This window comes from Nilaparvata lugens, chromosome 6 (genome assembly GCF_014356525.2).
Source record: "Nilaparvata lugens isolate BPH chromosome 6, ASM1435652v1, whole genome shotgun sequence".
Lineage (NCBI taxonomy): Eukaryota > Metazoa > Arthropoda > Insecta > Hemiptera > Delphacidae > Nilaparvata > Nilaparvata lugens.
This window is the reverse complement of record NC_052509.1, coordinates 21,817,921-21,843,856: the sequence shown is the minus strand read 5'-3', so window position 1 is coordinate 21,843,856 and position 25,936 is coordinate 21,817,921. Positions and strand designations below refer to the sequence as shown.

The window sequence follows — 25,936 nt, the reverse complement described above, 5'->3', positions numbered from 1 at the left end:
CAGTTGAGAGAAACCTATAGCTATACTTATTATAACAATATTTTTAATTAATTAAGTTTGTAGCGTGAATATTGATGTTGTGGAACTTCTCCATAATTGAAGAGACTTGAAATGTTGTCAAAAATCCACTTTATTAAAATTAAGTCTCTTCAATATCTTAAATAAAAATTTATAGGCATAATTTAGTTTAAAAGAAAACTGGTCATCATCATGGCACTAAATAGTTAAGATATCTAAGCTGTATTAGGTGAACGGTGAATGGATTTCCTCAATAATACAATAAAATATTTATTGAAATAAATCTTCTATATATATAAAAGCGAAATGGCACTCACTCACAGAACTAAAAATCTACCGGACCAAAAACGTTCAAATTTGTTAGGTATGTTCAGCTGGCCCTTTAAAGGCGCACTAAGAACGGATTTGGAGAAATTTCCAAAGATACGCCCAAAATCTGCGTTTTTCCAGCGTTTTCTCAGCTTTATCGAGAACAAATGAACAGAAAATGTTCAAATTTACGAGGGTTATCTCTAAAGTAAAGACCGTTGGGAAATTTCTCGCCGTGAGGTTGACTAACCTGTGTCGGCTGAATCCAGTCGCGTAATATACACACTGCATTGTCTGCCATTTGTCGCGTTGTTCTATCTTTATTTACGTTTCAGTTATAGCGTTTAGAAATGAATGAGACAATTGGTGTTGCCGCCGATTGTGAAATTCATGGAGTGATACGTTTTTTAAACCATCAAAACGTTAAACCGGTCGAAATTCATAGGCAGTTGGTTACTGTGTACGGTGAAAATGTAATGAATGAAAGAAACGTTCGAAAATGGTGTGAAAGGTTTAGAAATAAGAGAGTTAACGTGCATGATGAAGAAAGTTCCGGGAGGCCCTCAATAATCAACGAGGACTTGTTGAAAAAGGTCGATGAAGAAATCAAAAACAATCGTCGCATGACAATATCTGAATTGACCCGTATTTTCCCTGGTGTTTCAAGAGCTGTTATTGGTCGCATTGTGCATGACCATTTAGGCTTCAGAAAAGTTTGTGCGCGTTTGGTGCCGTACGCGTTATCGGAACGTCACAAACAAATCCGAATGGGATCTGCTTTGGAATTCCTAATGCGCTACAAAGAAATGGTGATGAATTCCTTAATTCAATAGTTACCGCTTACCGGCGATGAAACCTGGATTTTTTATTACACGCCAGAAAGAAAACGGCAGTCATGTGAATGGCGTCATCCTCAGTCACCAACGAAACCAAAAAAGATCAAGCCACTACCGTTTGGAAGGAAATTGATGGCCACGGTATTTTGGGATCGATTTGGCATTATATTGATTGACTTTACGCCACGCGGAACGACTGTAAATGCAGAATATTACTGTGAAACACTCTTCAAGTTACGGCGTGCCATTCAGAATCGCCGCCGTGGACGACTTACCGACGGCATCATACTGTTGCACGATAATGCTCGCCCACATGTGGCTGGTAAGACGCTCGATTTATTGAACAGATTTGGATGGGAAATTTTCAGTCACCCACCATACAGTCCAGATTTAGCACCTTCAGATTACCATTTGTTTGGTAAATTGAAAGAATTTTTGGGAGGTAAGCAATTCGCGGGTGATAACGAACTTAAAGATGCTGTGAATCGATGGCTAGATGAACTGGCGGCAGAAGAATACGACGAGGGTATATTAAAGCTGTTGAATCGCTATGACAAATGTCTCAATTCATATGGCGACTATGTAGAGCAATAATGTAAGTTGTGTATTTCATTCTGTATCACTTTGTTTTAACATATTTTTTTAATAATTTTTTTTACAACAAAACGGTCTTTACTTTAGAGATAACCCTCGTAGTACAGAAGCTCAGCTAGGTTGTAATAATGTTGTGTTAGAAGGAATTTGCAATAACGTCAAAGATACGCCCAAAATTAGCGTTTTTCCAGCGTTTTTTTTTTTTTTGCTTTTTCTCAGATTTATCAGAACAAATGAACAGAAATTGTTCAAATCTAGTACAGAAACTAAGCTAGGGTGTAATAGTGTTGTGCTAGAAGGAATTCGAAGTAACGCCAAAGATACGCCCAAAATCTGCGTTTTTCCAGCGTTTTTTGCGCTTTATCGAGAACAAATGAACAGAAAATGTTCAAATTTACTACAGAAGCTCAGCTGGGGTGTAATAATATTGTGTTAGAAGGAATTTGAAATAACGCCAAAGATATGCCCAAAATTAGCGGTTTTTTGCGTTTTCTCAGTTCTTTCATCAAGTAATAGACAAAAAATGTTCAAATTTGGTACAGAGGTTTAGCTAGAGCCTAAAAATTTTGTGATGAGGTGACTTTAATTTCATCAAAGATACGCCCAAAATCAGCGTTTTTCCAACGTTTTTCTCAGCTTTTCTGCGCTTTCTCAGTACTTTGACTTTATGATGGAATGAAGCATGCTCAAATGAAAAATGCTGATCTCACTTTTGGACGATCCAGTAGGGGGTCCAGGAACGGATATGGCGACCGAAGCGAGCCTGACAGCTAATGAGTGAATACAATATTTAATTAATATTAGTTTGGAAGCAGTGACTTTTGAACAGAAAATTTTGTATCTTTATCTAAAATATGTTATCTTTTGGCATACAGCCTATTCTACTGTAAGATTCAGCTTATGAGTTATTTATTAAGCGTAGCGTTAATAAGTAAGGAAATGTATAGAATTTAATATTCATTAAATACAGGTTACGTCAAAATTTCTTTTAGATGTCTACCAAAATACTAGCACAACCAAGAACCAGGCCTAGAGTATGGTTGGTTCATTGAACTTATCAAAAAAAAAATTATTATATGACATTCTATTTCAATTTGATGCTTACCCTTTCTGTCGCCAGTAAACCCATAACCGTATGTTACACAATAACACTACCAGCATTTTCACTGAAATGTATTTTTCTTTCTCCCAACTATTTACAAGTTTTACTAAATTTCAATCAAAAAAATATTTGAGGCCTACCCTTTATCAATTATTATGAAATATTCTTCAACACTTATTCAACTGTATGCTAATTATCATAAAATCACAATTCTGAGTACTGATGGCACATAATCGCACTCTTAAACTACTGAGAAAACCCTTGTCTAGTGTTTATGAAAACCAACTACAGAGCTATCTACGATGGAAAATGTGTCTATTGCCTACTGTACAGGAAAATAGAATCAGAACTGAGCAAATCAAACTCATTATGAATCAAGAATTTATTAGACGTAAGAGTGAGCAGAGTAGAGTATTCACTACTTATTACTGTATAGCAAAGCAGATTATTCATTGAAAGAAAAATTATAACACTATTCTATCATTTCCACAACCGTACTAGGAAAACTGACTACAAAACTATGTGTACTACAGAACTATTAATTCGCTAGGACGTGTGACTGAGCAAAAAATATTTCTAAGGGAACTCAGTATGAGTAGAGAATTTCAATCTCTAACAATGATTCCAACAATCAACAATCCTGTACGTGCCATGGTTGATAGTTGACACGTGACTAACTGGAGTGTGAGACAGATTAGGAGAATGGAAATGGAGCAAAAGTAGTGAAGTAAGAGATGGGGACAAGGAAGAAGGGACTAGCCTACTTACTTTGCGACACATTGCACCGCGCTATGCCAACTTGGTAGCCCACTACATTGCAGCAATGCCAAATGCCATGCAACTGCACTATAATGATATTCACTTTCAAGGCTGTTCGGTACACCTTTTCATTTTTATTTAAATTGGATAATCTTTTTCAATATAATTGTTAAGATCATTACAAGAGTGAGAAAAACGGCAACTGAAATTTTTAAGTGGTCTAAAAAGCAAGTTATGGGTTGTTACAAGTGCTAACTTTCCAGATTCCGTTTTCTTTACATATCATAAACGGTTTCGAATTTTCCATTGGATTTTTTTTATACATTCAGTATATCAATGGCTTTGTTTTAATATGCGTTTTTTTGCGATTAATGCCAAAATAAACAAGTTATCGAATTTACAAAAAATGTTACTTTTTTATATAGTTATGAACGATATGGGAAATAAAGTAATAAGTAGTAATAATAAGTAAATAAGTAATAAATAATTTTAGTTTGGAAAGATACATTTTTTTAATTTTAAGAGAAGTTCTAGTAATATAAACGAAACCGTTTATGATCTGGAAAGAAAACGAAATCTGGAAAGTTAACACTTAACAACCCATAACTCGCTTATTAGACCACTTAAAAATTTCAGTTGCCGCTTTTTCTCACTCTTATAATGATCTTAACAATTATATTGAAAAAGATTATCCAATTTGAATGATAAAAAGTGTAGCGAACAGCCTAACTTCAAAATTATATTTAAAAGACTTAGTTCTAACTTCTTGAAAGTAAAATAAATAAATACACTCTATGATGTATCTCATCAAATTCACATGGAAATGAAAGTCACAAAAAGTTAAGTTACACTCTACAGCCCCCTTTTACAAATTGAAATTCGGCAGCAGAGTAATAGGGCTTTCTCTGCTAGCATTTTTCTGACTGTTAGTTTGAATTTGTTTATTGAATCTAGATTTCTAATGGATGCAGGTAATTTATTAAAATAACGTATTCCAGAGTAGAATGGAGTTTTTTCTAGAGCTGTGTACCTATGTACTGGAAAAGCAATGAGACTACTATTACGTGTATTATACCCGTGATTATCTGTGCAGAATTGAAATTTATCTAAATTCCGTTTAACAAAAACCAACAATTGATAGATAAAAATAGATGGCAGCCTTAGAATGTTTAGGTTTTTGAAGAATGCTTTTCAAGAATCTCTCGATCTCAATCCACAAATGACTCTTGCTATTTTTTTCTGGATTATAAAAATTTTACCGCTATCAACAGAATTTCCCCAGAAAATGGTTCCATAGATCAGATATGAGTAGACATATGCGAAGTAGACGGCCAATAGGGTGCTTTGTCTAGTGAGTGAGAGAGGGTGAGAATTACAAAATAAGCTTGATTTAGTTTTTTTGCAAGGACCTGAATATGCTCCTTCCAAGTGAAACTCTGATCTATTATAAGTCCCAGGAATTTTGTTGAAGAGGACACTTTAACACTGTCTTTAATTATTGGAAGATGTGTACTCCGATCACTGCTGTTATATTACGAGCAGAGCTAAATTGAATAACATGGCTTTTATTATAGTTTAACGATAGACAGTTTGCTTTAAACCACTTTGACATTGCTGACAGTGCAATTTTCAATTTACTTGCAAGAGTGATCGGGGCTTTTTGCAAGAGCAGTTGTGTCATCTGCATACATAATCAGGTGCAGCACTTGTCAGATCATTAATATATACTAGGAAAATCTCAAGTATGAATTACTTGAGAAATGCATTGAAATCTCAATGAAAAACTGGAGAAAAGAAACCTTCCAATTTAACACTATCATTACTTAAGCTGCACCACCTGTGTATCGAGTTTATACTTTCAGGTTCAGTTTTTTCAGAAAACCCTGGAAAAACTTATTCTTAACCCAAAAAAATATATGACGGATATGAGTACCAAATTTTAACAATTTAAATCTACGAGAAAATAAAAAAAGGTAAAAAATATAGAAAAAACGCTAAAATTGAAACAGGTTTGATCATTAACATAATGATGATCTTTCAATAGATCTTCATCTAATGTAATGTAAACAAATTATAGGGCGTTTACACCAGAGTTGATAACAAAAGTTCTTAACTTATGATAATAACATTTTCTTTTGGCTGCTAGTTTTGTTATCAACAAAAGTTAATAACATTGTCACGTGTTTCGTCAGCAGCTGTAGTTATTAGGGAACAACTATATTGTAGGTTAGGGATACTGGGCGAGGGGGTTGCGGGGAAGATAGGAACATGTTATTAACAAAAGTTGATGCGATAAAAGAGGTTTTTGTTATTAACATAACACATTTCCTTTGATCTTTACCGACTCTCGATGGATAATAGAAATCTTGTCAATAACAAGGAATTTCTGTTAAAAACTATTACTTTTTATAAGAGAAATTTTTGTCGATTTAGTCAAGTTGATAACTTTTGTTAATAACGCGTGTTATTAACTCCGGTGTGAACGCAGCTTAATATGATGTTAGTGACTTTTGTAATTAACATCAGTTAATAACAAAAATGTTGAAAACTTGTGTTATTAACTCCGGTGGAAACGCAGCTTAACGTCACTCGGCAACCAGCATGTCGAGTCGCCAAGAGACTTGCGACTTGAGTATCCTATTTTTTGAAATATAAAATTCATAGTTGACCTCAGATCACCTTAAATAATACAGGTAATATTGTTAAACTTTACAAACGTGATTTTGCACTTTGGAAAGAAACCGCGATTTTTGACAGAGATCCAACAGGTGATTCGTAATAGAAAAAATAAATGTGACGAAATTTCCTTAAATGAGATTTAATGAGTTTTAAATCAATGTTCAAGAAAAGATAAATGTGACGAAATTTCCTTAAATGAGTTTTAAATCAATGTTCAGGATTGGAATGAATTTTGTAAATATGCAAAGAGGTAATTAAATAATACTCAATTAGAATAATAATGATAATTAATATAGCAATCAATAATTGAGATCAAGCATACCTAACTCATGTCATAATAAATGAAATATTGAAAACGACTAACTCAACTTAACTTTTTTCAAAAAACTCTTCTTTCTTTGAAATGGAATCATATTGTTTTGAAAAATGGAATAAAAACAACACTTACTTTAACTTGATTTCTAAAATATAGGCCTATTGTGTTTCAAAAACGTTTTTAAATCGTACATAAGTTATCTAAGGAATCCATATTGAATTTAAACGTTTCTCGACGCTTAAAAGGTTCTCTATAAAATTGAATGTTAAAATATAAATTGTAATAGCAGATACTCACATCAAGATTAGTGAATTAATCCAGCCCTACTCTTGTGAGGCTTCTAATACTACAACCACAGTTTTATAGGATGGATAAATCACAGAACAACCGTATCATTTGAAGTAGTAGGCCTACTGAGTTATAGGCAACATCTGAATTGATTATTCAAATTTTATGACGAAAAATATAAAATTGCTTGGAAAGCAGTTACTATTGTAATGCCATTTCCTAAATAATAACGATGAATAGTAGTTTTACTCAAGTTGCATTTTTACATGAAAGAAGGTCAACTTTGAATACTACAGTAAGTTACATCGAGAATCGCTGGAATAACAAAATTTTCTTTATGGGCTGATGAATAAACTGTATTATTGACCGAGCGAAGTGAGGTCTTCAAGTCGACGGTTTGGCGTTTCTCTTAATGTTTAAATGTTTATATGTTGCGCATTTACGGCGAAACGCAGTAATAGATTTTCATGAAATTTGACAGGTATGTTCCTTTTTTAATTGCGCGTCGACGTATATACAAGGGTTTGGAAATTTTGCATTTCAAGGATAATATAAAAGGAAATAGGAGCCTCCTTCATACACCAATATTAGAGTAAAAATCTAGTGTGGCGCACTCACACAACTTTCCTTGCCGTTTTGAAAATTGATCACCTGACGCTAGTGTGCACGCGCATCACAAGTCTACTTATAAACCAAGATCTGAGCCAGCTGGTGACAGGACAATAAAGCTGGAGACATACGAGGTCTGCTATCTCTTCATAGTGAATGATTTAATAGAATCTACAGTTGCCAACAGTTTGAAATTAGATAATCACATTTTCTCGAATTTTGAGCTTATTTTCAATTCTAGGTGGAAATGTTATTGAACATTAATTGTAGAGATTCTCATGCTAAATCTTTTCCACTCGAAATTTTCTGTTTAAATTGTATCTGAAGCCTGATAATTGGAAATCTAAAATCAAACTTTGCATAGATGGGGCGGAGCTCCTGAAATTTTTACAGATATAGGACTTGTGGCAGTTGATAGAGCTTATCATTGGCTATTTTTGGTAGAGATTTTCATGCTCAATAATTCCCACTTGAATTTTTTTGTTTAAATTATATCTGAGACCTGATAATTTGTAATCTGAAATCAAACTTTGCATAGATGGGGCGGAGCTCCTGAAATTTTTACAGATATGGGATTTGTGGCAGTTGATAGAGCTTATCATTGGCTATTTAAGTTATGAATTTGATCAAAATCGTTGGAGCCGTTTTCGAGAAAAACCCTTTTTTTGAAAACATTTTCGCCATTTTAGCCGCCATCTTGAATTGCATTTGATCGAAATTGTTCGTGTCGGACCTTATTGGACCATATTGTGAGGACCTTAAGTTTCAAATTTTAAGCCATTCTGTTAATTCGGAGATTTAACTTTTCGGAGAAAACCCACTTTTTTGGACTCAGGGGATCTTAAAATGGGTACCGGGTACCTCAATTTTTTTCGGAAAGAAATACTTTCCTTACCTAGGGCAAGGAAAGTAAAAATAATTTATTCATTTAAATGCTGAAAATTTGTGTTATGCATTAGCCTAAAAAATAATTGTTGTATAGAAATTTTTGTATTTTTTTGTAATTTCAACTCAAAATAAATGACAAAATGCGAAGAAAAAATTGACAACCCGCGTTGTGGTGGCATATATATATATATATATATATATATATATATATATATATATATATATATATATATATATATATTATATATATATATATTCTATGAAAAAAGTGCTAAGTCACGAGCTATCCTTTCATTAAACAAAATGAAAAAGGCTTTGAAAATGCCCATATTAATCAACGATGGAAAAATTAAATAGAATAACTATATGATAATGCAAACATATTAATTAAGCTTAGCCTACTAGTTTCTATGTATCATTTTTCAGTTGAATATTATTCTATTGATGAACTTGAAATACATTGTCAAATTATTAAATCTGTGAATTTGATAGGGCATGCAATAAATCATAAGCCTACATTTTATTAGTAAACCTTAGGACAAACTTACTCATTCGAGTTAGGAGCAAATAATCCCAGAACTACTCCGAGAGAAATTTAATCAAACATTTCACATCAATATGCTGAATTAACGTTTAAATTATAAAAAGTAGCCTGTCAACTAGTTCAACAATTTTCCGCTTAATTGAAATTAACGATTATACTTTTATCATTGACTGTATTATCTTTACAAATGGTATAATTTATTTTGGTGATAGTTATTTGGAAAAAAAGACAATAGGTCAAGTTTCTGACACGTAAACACGTAATATTTGATTACGGTACTAGAATTTAAATCAGCAAAAGAATGTGAGCTAAAGGCTACAACAGTATACCGGCTACTAGAAACTTGACTATTTGTAAATCACTTAATCTTTTTATACAAGTTGCTACAGAAATAAAGATGGGATTAACAAAAATTACATTCAACTACAGTGATACGGTATTCAAATTTAATAGGACATTATTGTCCTAACCAAACTGTAAGAAAAAAGCAGTACCTATTCTTGTCGATAACACGATTGCATAATAATACTAAAAATTAAAAAAAACAAAAAAAAAAAACAGGGGTTTATGTGTATACGCCTGTAGGCCTAATTGGAATCACCCGTTTTATACTAGGCTATAATGTTATTTTACTACTAAAGTGCATAAATAAGCTAGCTTACTGAATTGGAGTAATTTGTTTTTAATAAAATTGTTAAAAGTACCTATAGTTTATTCATGTTAGCTCCAACAACTTGATAATTGTTAGATTTGAATTTTAAGAATACGCTAGCCTACCGTTTAGAATGTTATAAATTTTATAAACAAAAAGTGTATTTATTTGAGATTGTGATTCATAATTAAATTTACGGTACACAAAATTAAGTCAAGGATTGGAAGATAGGTGTCAAACAAGTCAACAATATGTTTGCAGGATCAATCAATAACGACCTAACCTACAACCTAAAAATGAGAGAACAATAATATTTAAAATCTACAGTTTAGAGTGGGTGAAATATAAGACATACAAAATCAAGAAGAAATTTTTATGCAAAGAATAACAAGATTAAAGAAAGTGTAGCGTAGAGTTGTCGAATAGTGAGTAAATGAGCAGTAATGTTTACAATATTGTTTTTTGTTAAATGTTTCTAATATACTTTACCCAAACACAAAAATGTACTAACCGTCATGTATCTGGTGAAGTTTTCGAAAATGCCACTTTTGTTCCAGTGCTAATGCTAAATCCTTTAACATCAGCAAAGTTGATAAATAAGATTATCCTACACAACTCATTATGAGCAACAAAAAACCAATCACCAAATTGAAAGATGTTCAGCACCACGTAATTTCCTTAGTTGAAGCATGCCACTGATAAAGTTTTGAACTCACCATTTTGTTTGAAGGTTTATTAAGCACGCAAAAATGTTATATAACTGGCACAAGGGTGCGGATTTCCTAAAACACCACCATCACCATTCGCAAAACGAAAACAGAAAACTTGAAGGAAAGGAAATGCCTTCCATATCAAGCTCACCTGATAATAGCAAGAGCATAGATGCTCCACAAAATATTATAGATTGATCTTTTTACCTGTGCCAAAAACTGTGCGCTGTGTGCGCTGTCTGTCGGCATCTGTTTCAAGCTCATGAATAGGATTTCAGATTACGTTTTTCGATATTCAGGGATATTTACAAAATTTAAAAATCAAAAGATTTTTAAGATTGCGTGATTTGATAACATCAAACATGATTTGATTTGATTAACATTTGATAAAATTGAGAAGACAATCTATATAATAAAGTAGTAGCTCTGTGAACAGTAGACCTCACGCAGTATTCTCATCCACAAGCAAAGACCTTAGATGGAAGAAATTGAGCATGAAAATCTCTACAATTAATGTTCTGTAACATTTTAACCTAAAATTTAAAATAAGCTCGGAATTCGAGAAAATGTGATTATTCAATTGCAAACGGTTGGCAACTGTTGATTCTATTGAATCATTCACTATGAAGAGATAGCAGACCTCGTGTGTCTCCAGCGTTATTGTCCTATCACCAGCTGGCTCAGATCTTGGAATAGTAGACTTCAGATGCGCGTGCACACTAGCGTCAGATGATCAATTTTCATAACGGCAAGGAAAGTTGTGTGAGTGCGCCACACCAGATTTTTATTCTAATATTGGCATATGAAGGAGGCTCCTTTTTCCTTTCATATTATCCTTGAAATGAAAAATTTCCAAAAACCTTGTATATACGTCGACGCGCAATTAATAAAGAAACATACCTGTCAAATTTCATGAAAATCAATTACCGCGTTTCGCCATAAATGCGCAACATAAATATAAACATTAAGAGAAATGCCAAACCGTCGACTTGAATCTTAAGCTGTGTATACATAATTATTCGTGCTTCCAACCCACACCAAGCACGCTCCTCCCTCGTTCCGCCCTCGTACCACCATCGAACCACAGTCGCACCGCCCACGCACCCATCATGAACGTTACGAAAGATGTTGGATCTTCTTGCATTCCCCGGTTGAACCACTGTTGCTCGCCGGTCAATCATCAATCGCTCTGCTGGAGTGACGTTCGGTTGCGGAGCAGAGCGACAGTCTGTACGCACCTTTAAGGTGCGTACAGACTTTCGTTCCGCTCCAAGATCGAACATCACTCCAGCAGAGCGATTGATGATTGACTGGCAAGCAACAATGGTTCGACCGGGGAACGCGAGAAGATCTACCATCTTCCGTAACGTTCATGATCGGTGCGAGTAGAGAGCGGAGGCGGAGCGATTGCTGTGCAATGGTGGTACGTGGGCGGTACGAGGGAGGAGCGTGCTCGGTGCGGGTTGGAAGCACGAGTATGTGTATGCAGCTTAAGACCTCAATTCGCTCGGTTAATTATTTTTCTCCACACTGCACAGAAAGCAGCTGTTTTCCAGTCCTTACATAGAACTGAAAGACATTGTTTGCAGACGACTCCCGTCTGACGTCAGAACAGGTAAGCTTTCCAGCCGCTAACATGGAACCAAGAAAGGTGTTCAAAAAACAGCTGTTCAAGAAACTTTTCATTATTCAATAATTAAAACATTTATAATAATATCATCTTATTTTCATTTGAAAGAATAAAAATGTATAAACTCAACCTCCCACATAATTGAACATCATTTTTTAGGTTATTTAGACAAATCAGAATAAAAAATAAAAATACTTGGACAATTTCCTGATATTCAGATTACCTCAGATTTGCTAGAGCTATCACCTTCCACTTCTGCTTTTGGAAGTACTTAGTAAACAACTATTCTCATATATATATTGTTTATTTTTTTGTGTGGCAAAAATAGTGTTTGCACCACGGGCAAAAATGTTTTTTCGCCCCACTTGGATGTAATGAGCTGGTTTACATGTGTCATATGGAGGCCGAAAGTGATTGTTTTCCGACCAGGCCGGTAAAAATTTTACGGCCCTAGGGCTGTAAAATAACCTTGAAGTCAGCTGATTCTGATTTGATGTGAACGTGATTACAAAATAGTTTATGAAATGGAATCAGTTTATGCTTCTAGAATTGAATAAAGTTTTTGCAATAAGATACTATCATTTTATTTGGATGAATGAAATACAAATAATGAGATATTATAAACTATTCAAATTCAATTTTCAGAGTATAATAGAATCTAACCTCAAACCTCCTAGTACAGCGTTCATCATGGAACATGGTGGATAAACGGAATCATTTTATGCTTTTAGAATTCAATAAAATATTCTGTAATAATATACTTTCATTTTATTTGGATGAATAAAATACAGATAAGATATATATTATAAACTATTCAAATAATTCTATTTTCAGAGTAGGATGAACTTCTAACCTAAACTTCCATTGACAGTTGACATTCAGATTGGCCAAATTTCAAGTGTGCTAAAACAGCTGATCAAAAACTTTTCATTCTTTGTGTTTATCATTCAATAATCAAAATATTTATAATAATATCATCGTATTGTCATTTGGAAGAATAAAAAGTATAAACTCAACCTCTTACATAATTAAACATAATCTTTTAGGTTATTTAGACAAATCAGAATAAAAAATAAAAATACTTGGACAATTTCTTGATATTCAGATTACCTCAGATTTGCTAGAGCTATGACCTTCCACTTTTGCTTTCGGAAGTGCTTATAATAGACAATTATTCTCATATATATATATTGTTTATTTTTTTGTGTGGCAAAAATAGTGTTTGCACCACAGGCAAAAATGTTTTTTCGCCCCACTTGGATGTAATGAGCTGGTTTACATGTGTCATATGGAGGCCGAAAGTGATTGTTTTCCGACCAGGCCGGTAAAAATTTTACGGCCCTAGGGCTGTAAAATAACCTTGAAGTCAGCTGATTCTGATTTGATGTGAACGTGATTACAAAATAGTTTATGAAATGGAATCAGTTTATGCTTCTAGAATTGAATAAAGTTTTTGCAATAAGATACTATCATTTTATTTGGATGAATAAAATACAGATAAGATATATATTATAAACTATTCAAATAATTCTATTTTCAGAGTAGGATGAACTTCTAACCTAAACTTCCGTTGACAGTTGACATTCAGATTGGCCAAATTTCAAGTGTGCTAAAACAGCTGATCAAAAACTTTTCATTCTTTCAATAATCAAAATATTTATAATAATATCATCGTATTGTCATTTGGAAGAATAAATAGTATAAACTCAACCTCTTACATAATTAAACATAATCTTTTAGGTTATTTAGACAAATCGTTAATTCCCGAGTTTTTTTAGGGAAATCAAGCCTCAACCACTACTCAGGCTTATAAATGATAATACTCAAAAGAATAAAAAACTAATTGTGGGTCACTGGAATGCCCAGAGCGTGAGAAACAAACAAGGCTTACTTTATTCATTGTCTGTAGAAAATGAAGAACATGACACCTGTGCATGAATCGGCCCTTGAAAATTTCAGAGGTGTCTTGTCCAGTACATCCTGGAATGATATTTTCCTCTCCTCAGGTGGTACTGAGTTGTTTGCAGCTTTTTTCAATATTTTCGTGACATATTCGATTTCTTTTTTCCTGAGATTGTCAGGCCTCACAGCCCCCAGGCACTAAGGAGGAGACCTAGACATCTGGATGTCCACACAGGGAGTGGTATACTGATGGTCTGACCAGACTTAAGGGACTCATGCTCGCCCTCAAGAACTGATTTGAGGATGGTGATGCTGACAGCTCTGCTAGATATAGAAACTTTAAACAATTCTACAAGAGGAGGATCGAGCTGGCTAAGAGGTTGGCAACTGAGCGACAGATTGAGGATGTACCTAACCATTGCAAAGCTGCATGGGATGTGATAAATACAAACAGATCCATGCCACGGAAAAAGACCGACTTTGCAAGCCCGGATGATTTTAATGGATTCTTTGTGGGTTCGGTTCAGGATATAGTGGATTCCCTCCCTGATGCTGCCATTGATCCAATTGATCTGTTGGAAGGAAGAATCCAGCCGGGACAGGATCATCTCTCTCCTTCTTTCGCCCCACCACACCAGCTGCCTTGAGGAAGATCATACGCTCTTTCAAACCCTCAAAAAGTCCAGATGTGTTTGGCATGTCTGTGAGCATGCTTCGAGAGGTTGTTGATGCCATTGCAGTTCCTCTCTCTGCATCTGTCAATGAATGCTTGAGGTCTGGAAATTTTCCTGATTTCTTGAAAACATCAAGAACTGTCCCAGTCTTCATGAAGGGTGATCGTGAGAATCTTCGTAGTTTCAGGCCAATCTCCATAACTCCTGTCTTTGGCAAGGTAATTGAGGCAGTGATAAAGCCTCAGCTGGAGGCTTTTTTCGAGTAGAATGGCCTGTTCTCCAACATGCAGTTTGGTTTCCGAGTTGGGAGATCAACAGTGGGTGCAGTCGACCATGTGGCTGAGTGGATTGATGCTGCCTTCGAGAATGGTGAGTCTCTTGCTCTGGCTCTGTGTGATCTGAGCCGAGCTTTCGACTGTGTGGACCATCACATTCTACTTAGAAAACTCAGTTTCTACGGTCTAAGGGACTTGGCCCTTTCCATCTTGGGCTCATACCTTTCTGGAAGGACTCAGCTTGTCTCCCTCTGTGGTGCAAACGCCCGGACCCTTCCGGTGGCTTTTGGTGTTCCTCAGGGATCGGTGCTGGGGCCTACACTGTTCCTTGTAAATGACCTCGACGACAATGGTTCTTCTCTGATGATGTTTGCGGATGATGATTAAATGGAAAACTTGAAAAAGTCCAAAATTGTGAGGGTTTTGGGGGTGAAGCCGCCATCTGGCGTGTCAGCAAATTTCAGATTAAGCTTAGGTTTCTCTGAACCACGCAGCGTTATTGCGTGGCCCGTCATCAGTGATATGCGGAAACCACACGTTCTTGTTAAATAAGCGGGTGTTTTCTCTGGCACCAACCTCATAGCGCGCAATTGTATTTTCAGTCATAGACAACATAGATGTCAGACTCGTTGCTGTAGCTTTGATGCTGGACGAAGAGGATAATGAAGAAAATCTACTAATGAATTTTGTAAATGAAAACCCTTTGAACTTTTCATTGACAGAGAGGAAGAAGTGTTTCTTACAATTTTGATTTCCAGGTATCCGATGGATAATGAAACCAAGTTTAGGGAATATTTGTTTTATGAGGAACTATTCTGTGAATAGTAAATCTTGCGCAGTTATGAACCTTCCTCTAATAATAATACTGTCCATCAGTGTAAATTCTGCCCTGTCCTGTTGTGTCGGCAAGATATCGGTGTGAAAACGGCTAATGGTTGATTTGGCTGTTTGGGTTGGTGTATCAACAATGCTCTTGGATTCATTTTGGATTCGATGCAACATTGGATTCCGTAGTTACTGTTGCATTTTATAATAACCAGTGTCGTATCCAGGGGGATATGGGGATGTATTGTGAAATTTGAAAAAATATAAAAAAAATTGAAAAAATAGTGAATGAATCTTAGTTGAAACTAAGCCTAATACTATGGTGTTGAAGTTTGTATAAGAATTTGAGCCGAAATTATAGTTTGCTATCTAAAATGAGTAGGCCTATTCAGGGTACTACTCATTATTATTTTTTTAAATAATTGAATTACTATTAAAATTCCATTCCATTCGATTTGTTATTCAATAAAAAAATCATAGGCCTATAACATTTTCAAAGGGAAATCGAATAATAATAATTAGCCAACTTGAACAAAACACCTTAAATTAAATGTTATTTTTCAGTGGAAATCGCACTAATTTGAAGGTATATTATAACATTTTCAATACCCCCACGCCCCCCGGTGACTCCCAAAAGTTAAGGTTTTTCCTACGTCAATGTTATGATCCCCCCATGATTTTTTTCTGGATACGCCCCTGTCAACAACACGTCTTATCACTAGAAGATGGTGGAATGAAGGAGGTGGAATGGCAACTACTGGCAAATAGCTACTGCGTGCCACGCAAAATTCTGGGATCCCAGACTTGAGACTTAGAGCCTGGAGCTTGAGGCAGCATTTGGGTAAAAACATTAGTGGAGCAACACTATAAACTAACCGGGGGCCACCTTGACTTGTGGTACCTATAGAAGAGGATGTAAAAATGTTTGCTGTCCCACGATATGTAAGTTAGTAATGAAGAAATGGGTCATCGTTCAATATATAAGATAGCTTCAAGTTTGATAGTGTTGAAAATAATGTATGTATTTAAATGGTGGAGCTGGTGCACATGGTGGAGCGGTATGCTCTGGCCCAATTAAATACATGCTTTATCTTCAACACTCAAGCTTGAAGCTATCTTCGCCGGTGCACTAAGTTCTCACTCCAAGTCGACTTGATTGTTAATGGTACTTGCTTATGGCATATATGTTTAGCTATCCACTAGCATAATGGTATTATGGTATGAAGTTAAGTAAACGCGGCAAATGAGAAATTACATGGTAGTCTACATTACGGGTACAACTTTTCAACTAGTAGGTACATTAACACTCCAGCAATGTGATCGAGTGATTTTTTCAACGAAGAATAGAAGATTTCTTTAGTGAGATTCACTGTCAGCATTGAATTAATGAGAAGCACATTGACTTATATATCTATCTATATATATATATATATATATATATATATATATATATACAAGCGAAATGGCACTCACTCACTGACTGACTTACTCACTCACTCGCATAACTAAAAATCTACCGGACCAAAAACGTTCAAATTTGGTAGGTATGTTCAGTTGGCCCTTTAGAGGCGCACTAAGAAACCTTTTGGCAATATTTTAACTCTAAGGGTTGTTTTTAAGGGTTTAAAGTTCGTCTTTTAGCATCTATATTCTTCTTCTCCCAATCTCTTAATATTATAATTGAAATTTCCATATCATATGTTACTATAGAACTATAATCTAGATAGAGTACCTCTTCGAAACAGTTGTTAACTGGCAACTAAATTAATAATTTTGTCAGGTTGGCATTAAGTTGAGTTGACTTTGTTAGGTTGGCACCAAGTTGAAGATTTAAATGCATTTATCGCGGAAAAATTGATTGGGCACTGCTACTTCAATCCTGGAAATATTATATTACTAGCAGTCAGGCTCGCTTCGCTCGCCATATCCGTTTAGCCAGCCGTTTAGTCTGAACCCCCGACTGGATTGTCCTAATATATGATAAAAATGCCCAAATGAAAAATGAAGGCGAGCGAAGCGAGCCTGCTGATCTCATTCTTGGACGGATATGGCGAGCGAAGCGAGCCAGACGGCTAGTAAGTAATATTGACAAAAAGTGAATGAATTCCTTATCTTATGTGTAAGGAATGCTGACAGAATAAATTGAATCTCATTTGATAGATAAAATTTCTGGAACAATGCTTGTAAAATCTTTGAAGTTATGTAGTTTTTATGATAATTTAATTTACTCACACCTTTCAAAATATTTATTTGCTAGGCTACAGACTCTTCGGATACTTTTTATTCTTCAACTTAATATACCAGCAGAATATGTTTTTTACTTGAATTGGAAAATATTAAGGAATATTAGTTAGTGATATAGAATACAAAAATTTCAACAGAAGTAGGTAGTGCTAGAAGTATTATTATTTTGAAGAAAACAGAATACAAGACACATTCATGTTAGACCCGGGTTGTGAACACCATAAAAATAGGACAGGTGATGTAAGAGAGTAAACATATTTTTTCATTGTTATATAGCGCATAATCGATCATTTTATTTATTTTTCAACATTGCCGCATATTATAATATACTGTCGGTTTCACTCCATCTTACAATATGTCAACAGAGAAGTTTGCATAATTACTGAGGATAGGCAGCCTCATATAATGAACAAAAATTAAAAATAATAACAAATATATCACAATTCAAATGATATCAAAGTTAGAATATAAGTTCGACAACTTCACACCAACACTGTACAATAGGATACAGCATTTGTGAGATATCGTTATGAAACATTTTCACCAAATAATAAATTATTGTTAGAAAATACAGAAAAGAACATCCCTACACCAGAATAGAAAGAACATGTAATTATTAATCTTGAACAGGTGAGAAAGATGTCAAGCCAAGCTGCTTGCTTGAATAAATGTATAAAACGTCTATATTATTAATATTTGTCGATTAAAAATAAAATAATATCAAGGAAAGGTATACACTGTGACCAGTTGAATGAAAAATTAATGATTTTTGAAATATCAAGTCAATGGATAACTATGTTGATCCATGAAATTCTATTTTAAAAAATCTAGTATTGAAACAAGCCAGGTCAAATTCAATCTTGAATTAGATAATCCATTTATACACATATACCATTGCAATAATCCAGTTTTGAAGATAAACATTATTTCAAGGTTGAGTGGTAGAGTGGACTCTTGACCTAACTCCACCTAATAAAGTATATTTCCATGTTTATAATAGCATCATCACAAATACATAGTAAGTTGGTTTAATGTAATGTATAATGGAACCACAATGGTGATTAGTCTTATTCAAGACAATTCAAGAATAGGAGAAATATAAATACTTATTTTCAGGATTAATGTCAAGTTTTGCTCATAAGCGAAGATTTAATAGTTTGTATATTCTTTTCGTACAAGGTGAACAATAATTTTATTTTGATAAGTGAATTATTTTTATCCTTCTGTTCAATAGACAATAGATATTAAATAACCTCCAATCGGAAATTCTTGCAAGAAATATTGGTGTTGGAGATTTGAAGTTGGACTATAACTATTACAAAAACAGCCAACATGACTCTAGAGCTCTGGCCTGACTCGTTTTTAGGACCTTGAGCAAAGACGATCCCAACGTGATTATGAGATTGTTTGAGGGTGGATATTGAAGAAAGATCTTTCAATTTGAGATGAATTCCGAACTGATAAATTTGACAGATACAAAATTACTGACTACAATAAAAATTAATAATTTCCGTAAGGCTTTAATTGGTGGGGAGTCCTTGAATTATTTTAAATTCAATTAAATTAATTTTTCAGTCAACTGTGTACAATGAAGCCCCAATTAAGAGAATAAGTATTATATAAATTAATTTCACATATAACAAAAATTCATATTCATTCATCTTGTTGAATGTGGAACATTATTTATAGATTCAAATACAAGTCATAATATAGCAAATTATGCTGTGTAATGTAGGTATTAATTGATAAAATTCATTTTAGGAAAAATGTCTTGATTGATATTTTGTTTAATCAAGAGTACTGACAAGAATACGATACAAAGACAATCACACATTCAATTCACCATGTTAGTTTTCGGGTGCAGCAGCATAAACGAGAAAAATAGTAACCCAATTCGCAAGAGACTAGTGTAAATAAGATTTAAAAAATTAAAATTAGTTCACGTAAAATGTAGAATTATTACTGATTTTTCTAAAATATTGTCAAGTTAGAGAGTAGGTAAATAGTTGATGTACTCAAGAAAAAGTATCAATCTAATTTCTGCACTGAAAAAACTATTAATAAATTTATGCTACAAATTCACGAGTTGTTAAGATTTAAAATTTTATTGCACAAAAAATGAATACTATAAGTAGAAGGAATTTAAAAAGAATGCTTTGATTATAAATTCCACGTGTAATTTTTATCAACAAATCTACAAGGATTGAAAGCACTTACCGTAAAATTTATTTTTCAGCTTCAAGATTATATGAGGAAATAAACAATTTAGAACAGAAACAACTACTATATCTGATTAACACGGGGTCAAAGAATCTATCTTGACATTTGAGTTAGAACATGTTTATATTATATTATTTTTTCCTACAACAAAAATTAAACAATTTTAAACATTCAACAAAAAATAAACTTAAAGCCCAGTGTATTCTCCATTTTTAAAAGAGAAAAGTTAACTAGCATCTTTTTTATAGGAAGAGAATTGAACGAATTTCTTTAGTATTGTAGGTGAGACCAAATTTCAACACTAACTAGTCTGATAATCTGAATTTTCACGAATTTCAGTCGTTTTTAAGTAGATTTAAGAGATAATATCGTGATAAAAGTATGTGAATATTATAATTCAAGATTTGTTATTAATATCATCATCATCATCATCTTAAATAAGATAGTATACACAAAAACAAAATTGGAGAGAATAAACTGTATATTTAATTTTCACATATAATAATAATCAGAGATATTTTACGATCAAAATATTGAAATGCCTATCCATAAGAGAAATAAATTATCTATATTTTATTGTGAATCTCAAGATTACCAGTAGAGTACCAGATTATAATAATTATAATGATCATGACATCAGGCTTGCCGATCCTCAAACTTCCCATAGTTGTTATAAATCTGAAAAAAATAATTAAAGGTATTATTATTACTGCCTGAAAAACTATCGTTCACACATTTATAACAAATATCATGTGTAATAATAATAAAAATCTAATAATGTCCTTATTGATCATTTTCCCCTCTATTTGTGGAAGAATTGAATTACTAATAGTACTATGACACGATAGATATAAAAATTTGAATAAATCTCTCTTATATTGCCTTAAAATAAAGGCCTAATTTATTTTATGATGCTCACACCTACTATAAGACTGAAAATTGACATGTGTTTAATTTTCGCAAATATGAATTAAATTCCATCGACTCTGTCATGTAATTGATGTATTTAATTGGTTTAATCATAAGAATATATTAATTCATGAATGTAGCAAATAAATCTATAAAATGTTGAGAAGAGCATAAATAGAAAGCATCAGAAGCATCATTATTTATTTCATTTATTTGCACAAACACATTATTTATAGGCCTACTACTTTACAGTTCTACAACATTTGAGGTCACCTACTGAAATCTACTTAATTCTGATTGTACGTTGAAGATATTTAACCAAAATAACAATGATATCATAAAAAAAAGGACTAATAGTTTATTGATCAATTTTTGAGCATTACTGCCAATTATCCGTTCTTAAATTTTCATGGATCAATATTTTCTCAAATTTGTGAATTAATTACTTTAAAATGTTAATGAATGGAACAACATCACCATAAAGAAATATGCAGTGTCCCAAAAATCATAATCCATAAAGTTATATAGCCTAATCTAAGCGTTGTGATGAGAATTGATGGATCAATATCACCATACAGAGTATCCCAAAAGTAACTATCCATGAGTTATGTAAATATCCATGTACATCACCGTACATGAATATACAGTGTCCCAAAAGTCACTATACATGAGTTATGTAAATATCCATGTACATCACCGTACATGAATATACAGTGTCCCAAAAGTCACTATACATGAGTTATGTAATCTAAGCTTATGATGACTTTTGGGTCACTGTATAATTATTATGTATGGTGTCGTTAATTCATTCATTTTTTCTGCAATATGGATTATTGATCTATTTAATGTATTATGAGACTCACTGTCTAAAGTCTGTCGAATAGCGAAACCGGGTGGCGGTGGACTGGTGTACATTTCGCAGTGTTGACCTGTCGATACTATAGCTGGGTCCAGCGCTGACCAATCCCAAGCTGCAAAAGGAATACCTGTTCAATTAGTTCGTTAATTAGTGCAGACAATAATAATAATATATACATTTTTAGCATATCATAGCTTCAAAGCATAATTACACATTTGCAACTAAACACAACAGTAAGGGTGTGATCACATTTAATGTGCAAGTCGAATCATGCATGAGCCGAAAAAAATCTGGCCATTGAAACACGTTGCGACTTGGATGTAGTTGTTGACAAGCGTTCAGTGTGAGTGTTCCTATTGCTCTCTCCAGATTTTGTTTCTCAGCTAAAAAATTAAATGAAAAACATAGGTTGAAACACGAACACATGGGGGTCATAGGCCTAGTACCTTCCAGCGATTCAACAAGTTGTCTTGTTATTATCTTTGGCTAGAATATCATTCTAGTGATGACAATACTATTGATATATAGTGCCATTTTACTCTTGGATTTTTTGTAATTTACTTTTCCACCAATATTACAATTTCTTAGATTAGATTAGTTCTTTATTTATGTATGTTACAATATATACTGGCTTATACACTAATATACATCAAATAACAGTATAGCTAATTATTTAAAGACTCTTACAAAGTATGAAAAATTAATTAAAGAGAATAAAGATTGAAAGCAATTTGAATAACGATAATATTATATTGTGATGTAACTTCATAAATCGGCGGTGTTTCAACAAATAATTGTCGATTCAATGGAAAGGATATAAAATAATAACCTTCCCATCAGCACACAACCGGGAAAAATGTTGGAGATGGTGGAAAAATTAAAATCAATACTATCGCTTGAAATTTAAATAATCCTACAAATTTGGTATTTAAACAGATAGCCATTTTCAAAAGAAATGATTAGTTATCATTGATCTTTCTCTTAGAATAATCAAAATTCTACAGTGTTGAGTTGAATAATAAATGAATGCGTACCTATAATTACATAAAATAAAAAACGATCCGATATTACTGCGGAAACGATTCCTAGAGATATTCAAAATATCACAGCTAAGCTAGCGGTACTTTTGAAAATTAATCAACGGTTTTCAAGTTGCTAAAAAAATGTAATAAAATTATGAAATAGACATTCCAAAATGACATAGATCAAATAAAAATTTTCTTTCTTACCTGGCGGAGCAGAATGTTGTGGAAATGAAATAGTAGGCTGCATGAAAGGTAAAACCTTAGTTCCTGGAAACAAATGAGAAAGGTTATTTGACATATTTCAAGGATCTGCCGCCGTATTACTATTAGTTAAGTCGCCTTGCCGTACATACATTTTCTACTTCCAATTACAATAAACGGATAGATACGATCTCTAAACAAGGTAATAGCTGTAGGTATATTACGAAAACCTTGCATTGAACTCTATTGTGGAAATTAATATGAGATTTTCAATTACTGTATAATAAAAGGTTATATGTGGTTGTGGGATGTACATTTCATCTGCCTTCGCTTTCATTTCTAGAGTCACTTCAATTTTCCTATTCCTAACTGTATACTTGAAGTCCTTAAGGTTATGGCATGATCATCATTATTTTATTCAAATAGCGAATTTGAAATGGAAGTATGTGAAAATAATTATATGGTCTAGCAAACTATTCGAGTATTGTATTTGACTGTACATTTCAAAAGGCTTTTCTTCTTACATACTTTTTTGAACCTTCTAGCTGAATATAATTTACTTGGATATCGTTTTCACATTAATTCGAAGCAACATGATTTATTCATTTCTAAAAAATTTCTGTAAACAAACTTCAATAAAGTTTCACTTAAAATATTCGACTTTCTACAGCAGAAATTAGTTTAGAAAACTAATGTCTTATCACATATCTGAATAGATATTGATAACTGTTGTAGTGTTTGCTCTATCCAATAAATAAATAAATATCACACACAATTATAAAAAATTGATACCTCATAAATATGATCTATAATAATATTATAAAATATAGTACTTCTGAAAATTAATATAGATGATTTAGCAATTATTTCTACAGAAGATTATTTTTCAGATTTGTCTTTAGATTGACAATAATAGTATTGTCAATATAACAATCACAGCTAGAGTTATTCAAATAGTTATACAAGGTGGGCAGTCAAACTGCACTATTTTAGGTATTAAAATTAAATTCACAGAAAATAGTTTCAAGTAATATATTCCAACAAATCGTTAGAACGAAAATGGAAAAATTTTAGTTTTTTTTTAATATTACTCCAGTAAGGTGACGATCATACTTTATTGTTTCAAGAAAGATTTATTGGTCAGAAAGAAAGACAAAATTTGTGGAGAAAGTGGAGAAAACATAACCTACTTCTGGACTATTTTAATGAATCAAAATTTAGGGGAGAAACATTTTTGGGCTGTGCCTGTTGATCCTCCAACAAATTATTTTAAAAAATAATTGTGTATCATTGAATCAATAGAATCAAATTGAATCAATAGAAATTAGAAGAATGATCGTTTTGCACACATTGTTCAAGTTTCACTAGCACATAAATATACAGCATTTTCGGTATTGGGCTGTTCAAAATGCAGAAGACCTTCATGAAAGGCCACTCCATTTGTTCAAAGTGACTGTCTGGTGTGCGATGTCTTTGAATGCAATAATTGGTCCATATTTTTTCCAGGATAACAACGGTCACGCCATTACAGTAACATCAGTTCGCTGCGTTCAAATGCTGAACCACTCCCTCATTTCTGAACTTGGACGATTCCATATTCCATGTGAACGAGAACACTCATTTTCAACAAGATGGAACAACTAGTCATATGGCCACAGTATGGATTGACCTTATAAGAAAAATGGCTTCCGAACCATTTGATCAGTAGGAATGGGGGGATGATATTCGGTGGCCTCCCCCATCACCCCATCTAAGTTACTGTCATGGGGATACCTCAAGTCAAAGGTTTTTGAGACACATCGAGATACAGGACTTGAAAATGCGGATAACACAAGAGATTCGATCAATAATACCACAGGAGTTACGACGTGTTAGTGACAATTCCAGAGTGAGACTTAACAATATGTTCAAAATGATGGTCACCATCTTTCTGGAATCATATTCAAAAAGAATCAATTCTTCTGTAAGAAACCAAAATTTCTATTTGTGTTCTTACGATTTATTGAAAAATATAACTTGAACAAATGTTCAGGGAATTTCATTACCTGAAATAGTGAAGTTTGACTGCCCCACCTTATATAAAACTAGTTTTATATTTAATGCAGAAAATGTCAGTATGAGTTGCGTTGGGTAGAGAGTGAGTACCTGTTCTTGGAATGCCCAGACCGAAGGCATTCATGTGATTGGGAGTGGATGTGAAGCCGGGAGGGGGGAGGCGAGTGCGGGGTGCCACCCGAAGTCCGTCCAGCAGCTTCGAACAGTTTGTGATCCTAAAACAAAAACAATTCAAAAATGCCTGCCAAAACACAATCAAAAGTATGAATAACAATTACAACACCTGAAAAAAGGATACGAAAAGCAAAAGAGAATGAATAATATCATAGAAATTTAGCAAGGCTGAACAAAGACCGACGCAAAGTTTGAAATCCCCATTTTAATGACAAACAATGCCATCGTTTCTTGTTCAGACAGTTCTAAAATAACTTCGAGAGTTCTTATTTATTTTCCATTTTGAACCAGTTGAGATAACCAGTCTTCTGCAAGTTCTAGCTGTTCAATTAAAATAGCTAGTTATTTCAACATTAAAATGAAACATTTACATTCAGAGCCACTACAGTAATTTTTGTTCTCCTGCGCTCATGCTTGTATTTGCAGAATGTATATGTGAACATGTTCAGAGATTGCAATAAAGTATATTCATTCATTTTGACGCAAACCACATTAAAATATTTCTAGTAAACGTGACAGTAAAATAATGTTGCAACAGTATTCATCATATATGGATTTTTTTAGAAGTTTGCAAAATTAAGGGCCGGTTTCCGAGCTCGGGATTTGGCTAAGTTCCAAACTTTAAACAGCTGAAGTAAG

At 33.5% G+C, this 25,936-nt stretch overlaps 3 protein-coding genes across 29 annotated transcripts in view; 1 reads left to right on the top strand and 2 right to left on the bottom strand.

Annotated features, from left to right (window-relative positions):
- LOC111049933 (H(+)/Cl(-) exchange transporter 5) overlaps positions 1-10,539 on the bottom strand; it is a 68,500-nt gene extending 57,961 nt beyond the window's left edge. For 3 of the 22 annotated variants that reach the window (XM_039430418.1, XM_039430411.1, XM_039430402.1), the window contains exon 1: positions 10,311-10,457. Coding sequence is in view for 4 of the 22 variants with exons in the window: in XM_039430400.1 (XP_039286334.1) it covers positions 10,106-10,175 (70 nt within the window). In the remaining 18 variants the exon portion in view is untranslated. Of the gene's footprint in view, positions 1-2,862; positions 3,475-6,910; positions 7,047-10,105 lie in introns of those variants that run through there. The other 19 variants (XM_039430408.1, XM_039430405.1, XM_039430400.1 and 16 more) reach the window with 15 other exon arrangements.
- The window catches only part of LOC111048197 (protein abnormal spindle), a 274,644-nt gene that overhangs the window by 84,173 nt on the left and 164,535 nt on the right, over positions 1-25,936 (top strand). The gene's annotated exons all lie outside the window — the stretch shown is intronic.
- The window catches only part of LOC111045709 (CCR4-NOT transcription complex subunit 4), a 36,137-nt gene continuing 28,312 nt past the window's right edge, over positions 18,112-25,936 (bottom strand). For 2 of the 3 annotated variants that reach the window (XM_039430429.1, XM_039430430.1), the window contains exons 14-17: positions 25,214-25,338; positions 23,072-23,134; positions 21,847-21,969; positions 18,112-20,752 (exon numbers count right to left, since the gene is read on the bottom strand). In XM_039430429.1, the coding sequence (XP_039286363.1) occupies positions 20,745-20,752; positions 21,847-21,969; positions 23,072-23,134; positions 25,214-25,338 (319 nt within the window). In that variant the 3' untranslated portion in view covers positions 18,112-20,744. The remainder of the gene's footprint in view (positions 20,753-21,846; positions 21,970-23,071; positions 23,135-25,213; positions 25,339-25,936) is intronic. The other variant, XM_022331158.2, reaches the window with a different exon arrangement.